Source organism: Maylandia zebra, linkage group LG14, assembly GCF_041146795.1.
Source record: "Maylandia zebra isolate NMK-2024a linkage group LG14, Mzebra_GT3a, whole genome shotgun sequence".
Taxonomy (NCBI): Eukaryota; Metazoa; Chordata; class Actinopteri; order Cichliformes; family Cichlidae; genus Maylandia; species Maylandia zebra.
This window is the reverse complement of record NC_135180.1, coordinates 25,854,798-25,861,188: the sequence shown is the minus strand read 5'-3', so window position 1 is coordinate 25,861,188 and position 6,391 is coordinate 25,854,798. Positions and strand designations below refer to the sequence as shown.

Below are 6,391 nucleotides of genomic sequence, written 5' to 3'. Positions count from 1 at the left end.
CAAATTTCTTTAACGCTAATATAACATTTTCTTTTCTTTTCTTTTTAAAAAAAAAAAAAAAAAAAAAAAAAAAAAAAAAAATATATATATATATATATATATATATATATATATATATATATATATATATATATATGTGTGTGTGTTTGTTTTCTTCTACAGTCTACTACACTATATTCCCTGTTCTAATAATCTAATCTAATAATCCAAACCAAATCCAGAAAAAGTTGGGATCTTGTGTAAAGTGTAAATAAACAAAATGCAATAATTTGCCAATCTCTGTTTTATTCCCAGTATAACACAGAAAAACATAACAATTTTTTTAAATTGAGAAAATGCACTGTTGAAAAAAATATATCAACTAATTTTTGATGGAAGCAACCCATCCCAAATAAATTGGGACAGGCCCATGTTTACCACTGTGTAGCATCCCCTCTTCTTCCAACAGCAATGTGTAAAGGTCTGGGAACTGAGGAGACCAGTTGCTGGGATTTTAACTTGTCTTTGGCCCACAGGAGAGAGTGGCCTTTTTGAATCATGCTAACATATAGTTTCTTCTTGCAAGATAGAGCTTTAACTCACATTTGTAGATGATATGGGAAACTATGTTCTCTGAGAAAACATTTGATTATATTGCATACATTGACCATATATTATGGGTGACATATTCAAATTCCACAAAACTTAATGTTGAAGAATATTATTCTTAAATTGTTCAACAATGTAGATGCAGAATTTGGCAGTTTGCCATACCCCTGATCATCTATAGTTCTGAGAAACTCTGTCTCTCTAAGATGTTCTTTTTATAACTAATCAGGTTACTAACCTGCTGCCAGTTAACCTAACTAGTTGCAAAATGTTCCTCCTCCTTTCTTCAGTACCACTTTCTTCTCCAGCCTGATCACGACTTTTTGGGAAATAGATTTGTATATTAGAATTGGTCAAGAAATAATATTAAACAGTGAATAGAAATTTCAAATCAAACAACTTTAAAATGGTTAACTGATTACTTCTTTTCTTTTCCCATTAGGTGCTGTTTTGTATTTTTTTCTGGCTTTAATAAAATTATGTAACACTTTGGAGCAAACAGACAGAATAGCAAGCCAAAGCTGGAGGCCAAAATGGCAAAGGATTCAACTGCATCTGCATAATTTCCAGGGGAGCTGATATAAGCAGGAATAAATGCCAGCCACACAGCACAGAAGATCAGCATGCTAAAAGTGATAAACTTGGCCTCATTGAAGTTGCCTGGCAACTTGCGTGCCAGAAATGCCAGTACAAAGCAGAGACAGGCCTGGAGACCAATATATCCTAAAACACACCAGAATGCAAGGCTTGATCCTACGCTACACTCCAATATGATCTTTGAGCGTTCGTATTTAGTATTTCGTGAAGGATAAGGGTGTGCATCAATTAGCCAAGCGCCACAAATAACTACTTGAACAAGAGTGCAGCTGAAAATAATGGCCCTCTGCTGCTTGGGTCCCAACCACTTCATGATGTTTTCCCCTGGACGGGTGGCAGTGAAAGCAGCCAGCACCACCAGTGTCTTTCCCAGGATGCAGGAGATGCAAAGTGAAAATGTAATGCTAAAGACAGTGTGACGCAGCATGCAGGACCAAAATGTTGGCTCTCCAATGAAAACCAGAGAACAAAGGAAACACAGTGTTAAAGCAAATAAGATAAAGAAACTAAGTTCAGAGTTATTGATACGGACAATGGCAGTGTTTCTGTGGTAAAAGAACACTGCTAAAACAACTATAGTGAGACAAGCTCCCACCACAGAAGTGACTGTCAGGGCTATACCTAAGGAATCATAGGCCAAAAACTCCACTTTTTTGGCGATACAGGCTGTTCTGTCTTTGTTTGACCAGAAGTCCTCAGGACAAAATGTGCATTCTATTGCATCTGAAAGACAGAGAGTCAAAAAGCAAGAGTTCATTTAAATATTGCCTAATTGTATCAGAACATTACATTTAAAATGCTGCGACTTGTAATACTTAGATTTAAACTCACTTGTCTGATTGCTAATCTTGCCATTGTCACATGGTACACAGTCAAAGCAGCAGACAGGCTCCCCACGACGGACAGCCTTCCGGGACCCTGGAAGACAGCTGGCACTGCATACAGACACTGGCACCTGGCAAGGTAGAAAGCATATGAATCCCAACTCTGATGAGTGAAAGAATGTCCTACGAATATAATAGTTAGTTACTGAATTATTTGCTTGGGCCAATGATCATACAAACAATTAAATAAAGGCTAATTGCTTAATCAAATAAGAATCAAAATATGTATTCCTCAAATTCTTCTGTTTAAAGTCAGTGTAAATAAATGCCTGGATTTTATAATGTAGGTTATAATGTAGGTTAAAATTTGTGTCAGTTTAACCCCTGGAAAACTATGCTCAATATTTTCTCCTTCCTCACTTATTAAATAATAGAACCATACTTTTTTCCCCTTTATTCATTTAGTCAATGTAACCAGGAAAAAAAATTGAAAAGGCTTTGCTGTCATTTGCCCACAGAGAAAGGAGTTACTACCTACAAATTTATTCCCTGTAATATTTATGCATCTATCATCAAAACAGAAAAAAGTTATTGTAGCTTCAAGGTATTTAACTTAGCTGCTTTAAAACAGTCATGATGGAATTTGAATGTAGAATTACAAATGCCTTTGATAAGTTGTGCCGTTAGGTTTACAGAGAGGATTGAGTATCAAACATACCTTAGCCTTATGTCTCGTTTTGAATACTGACTGTTTACTATCCATGTATGCAAAGGGATGGACATCAGATCCAAACTGTCCTGCACACCTGACTTACCTCCATCTTAACCTACAGAACTTCAACAGTTGACATCTGAAGGTAAAAACACAGTGTGAGCAGCTTGCCTCACTCTGATCCCCTGCCCACATTATCATGTCCTCCTGGATCACCAGCTCCTCTCCAGCAGGTTTGGTTCCATCAAACAGCCCCACGTTGACAAATTCAATGTTCCCGCTTGTGCCTCGCTGCCAGTTGATAATATCATAATAGGGTATAGAGTCACCCTTCAAGTCAAAGTTTACCTCTTCCCCAGCAATTATAAATTTCACTTCCTGCAGGTAGTACTGGAGCTTGAGAAACCATTACATAACATGAAACACTTAAACAGACATACAGCAGACAAGACTTTAAGTGGTATTAACTAATGGTAAGTATTCTGGACTATACCTGCCAAGGCAGTACATTGTCACTTTGTGCACATGAATGGTTCTTAAAAGGCCCACTGCCTGGTTGACACATGAGAAGGTTGTGCAGGGAATGAGCAATTGCATATACAGCCTTATATACATTATAGGCCACTCTAGGGCTTGATGTATTCAAGTAGGCTGAATGCTGTTTCAGTGGTGACTCTTGCCCTGAGCAAGGTGGCAACTGGGAGGCAGAAGACAGTGAAGGACTACAGCCATACAGAGCCTCCCACAGCTCCTTTACCAGCATATTATTGGGATACCTCTGTGGGTTTACGGTTTCCAAGTAGTTGCTGAGTCTTGAGATATAACCTTTTCTGATGCCAAACCCGACTGTACCTCCCAGATAGGGGTAATACTCTTTCCCTGTAAAGACAGATGCTGTGACCCAGGCCTCACTAGCCACCCACTGGATTCCAGTGATGTTCTGCTTCATGTAGTCTCTCAAGAAAGGCGTCATTTCCCCCTCAGCTGAAAATACTACCACCACTCTTGCCAAAGAGCTACGCATTACCTTTTATAAAGATAATGCATGAGGAAGAAGGAAAGAGTTTGCAAGGAAGAGGGAAGGCAAAATACATCATTTTAAAACATGGCGACAGGAAAAGGCACATTGATATGATATTAGATTTTTGTAATAATCTCATCTGTTGGCATTTGGGGTTAGATTGACTAAAGGCCTGTGCCAGTCTAAAAACACTATTTTGGGATTAAAAAGCAGCTTTTGTAAGGATTTTTGTTCCTGATATACTACAAGTCAATGTTGTTTTGGTAACTGAAAATCACAGACAGGGCTATTTTTTTAATGGCTGGCCTCATGGCATACTCTTTTTTTTTAAGCAATTCTCTTGCAGAGTGCAAAATTTGCTGTCACAAGTATGTAAACATATCACACCGGTGTGATGTTTGCATATTTCCTTAGTTAAATTTAAGACAGAAAAAAATTCTTATTTTGTGCCTGATGGAGTTGTGCTGTTGGTAGAAGCATTCATGTATCAGTAGTATACAAAAATGTAACTAGCGTAGTGTCCGAACCTTGGCTCTGTCTACTGATTTTTTCCTTTACAATACGGGTATTTTGAATCAAACTGAGCAGTTTAAACTCTCTTTTTACTTTAAATGATCAAACTGCATTATATTTGCAAACCTCTTTCAGCATTAGGAATTCAGAAGTTTTCAAGTGAAAAAGGAAAAACAGCTTTCTAATAAAAGTCATATCAGGGATGGTCTCTACCTACCTGCATGATCTCCAGTGCCCTCTGTTGATTGTAGAGCAGAGGAATCATTTCTTGGTATGCCACACACACGCTGGTACCCTGTAGTTCTCTCATTAAGCCTTGCACAGCAAAACGGCCATATTCATGATCTCCTCGCACCACCCCCACCCAAGTCCAGTTAAAGCGTACCAGCAGCTGAGCAATTGCTTTCACCTGGGTTCAACAGAATAAATTCAGCTTACTCAGTTCACTGACATATTTTAATAATGTTGAAGTCTTAATATGCTATTTAGACTCTGATGTAGTATATCAGTGGAAGACCAAATTAATTAATTACATTACTGGTATTTAGTCTGAATATTTTAAATCTTACTTATTTATTCAGTGTAGTTTCAAAACTACACCACAAAATGCCATGGTTTGTAAATCACTACATTGGTTATACATTGTGGTTATTTCAGTAAGGGAACAACTGAAAATACATAAAGATTCAACATCTATATTTTAAATGATAGAGCACTGACAAATCATTCTGTTTGTTTTGTTTTCAGGCCCTTACCTGATAATCATCATTAGGGATTACCCTGAAAAAGGTAGGGTATTTTGTTCTGTCAGTGAAACATGCACATGAAGAAAAGTAACTGATCTGTGTAAAGCAAAAAAAAGGAGAGGAGAGTATAACAGATCATAATGATGACTTGCAGGTTTGGAGGATTTAGAACTAAAAGAGGCATTATTACCATTGGGATTTGGAATGGCTGGAGGATTCTTGACACCACAATGGACTGAGCAGAACCAGATTCACCAATTACAGCAAGGAGTGGAGAAGCACCGCTACACATGGGAGAGTCATCTTCACTCATCCCGTTTAGTACAGCCATAGCAGCTCTCTGGCCAGTCAGTGGATATGCACACGAATCAAAGATTTTGTACCCCAGGGTGTAATTTGGCAAAAGCTCCAGATTCTGGTTTACCTCCTCAACTGCCAGCCTCATCGTTTGAGCCCAGCGGAAAGCCCTGGGATCAAATCTGTGGCTCAGAAGACAGAAAAATACAATACACATTACACACAACAAGAGTGGAGAAACACTGAAAACAGTGTTTTCGTTTCGAGCGTTGTTCTGATTTAAAATTAGTAGTAATTTGACTTACAGCTGTCTTGTGCATTAGCACAGTAGATTACTTTTCCCCTGTTTTCTTACTCTCTCTTTCTTACAGCAAGTTAGGCATATTGTCTAAAACTTTAGATAACATTAACACTGTATTGTAGTAAATAGCATGTATAAATACTCCATATAACAATACAGTCCACAGGCAGTGCAACAAAATGACACATTATTCAATAAATAATAGATAGACAGAAACAGTGTACTATGCTCACCCATTACACTTCACTGGCGGTGGTTTGTAGGTACAGTTAAGGTCTGGCATTTCTTGGTTATAATGAAGGGGAAAGATTCCTGCAATAATGTAGTCACCCTCAGCTATAAAGCCTGGCTCAAAGCTGTTTTGAAGAATGCACACTTTTCCTGCAGATGTGGCTGAAGAGGTAAAATTAGAGGTTTGTATGTAAACTAAGGTAAGTATACCAACATGATAAAGCAAATGAAGAAAGGTAAGTAGATGCATAGTGTTACACATTCCCACAAAAACAGGAAAAGTTTTTAGGCAACGTTATATACTGTATCTAAAGTCAGTATATGGCCCTCCCATTATCAGTATATCCAATCCAGAGCTGTGTGGTTTGGTCATCAGCAGCCCCACCTCATTTACTAAAAATGTTTACTGCACTCTGAATGGCATTGTACTGGAGTTAGAATATATTTTAAATATTTTATTGGGAAAACATACATCAATTAAACGCCAATACATTTTAATATATTAAATTATGGTTAGTCTTTAAAGAAAGGATTAATTAATAAAGTTTACTTATGATGACC

General features: G+C 37.6%; 1 protein-coding gene across 1 annotated transcript; it reads right to left on the bottom strand.

The window, feature by feature from the left end:
- Positions 1-870: 870 nt before the first annotated feature.
- LOC101464759 (extracellular calcium-sensing receptor-like) lies at positions 871-6,092 on the bottom strand. Its single transcript, XM_004544031.3, has 10 exons — positions 6,089-6,092; positions 5,833-5,992; positions 5,192-5,480; positions 5,011-5,097; positions 4,473-4,664; positions 3,479-3,748; positions 3,215-3,418; positions 2,898-3,117; positions 2,017-2,133; positions 871-1,908 (listed from the first exon to the last, which is right to left on the bottom strand). The coding sequence occupies exons 1-10, from the start codon at positions 6,090-6,092 to the stop codon at positions 1,007-1,009; spliced, it is 2,445 nt and encodes an 814-aa protein (XP_004544088.3). The 3' UTR covers positions 871-1,006.
- Between the last annotated feature and the right edge of the window lie 299 nt (positions 6,093-6,391).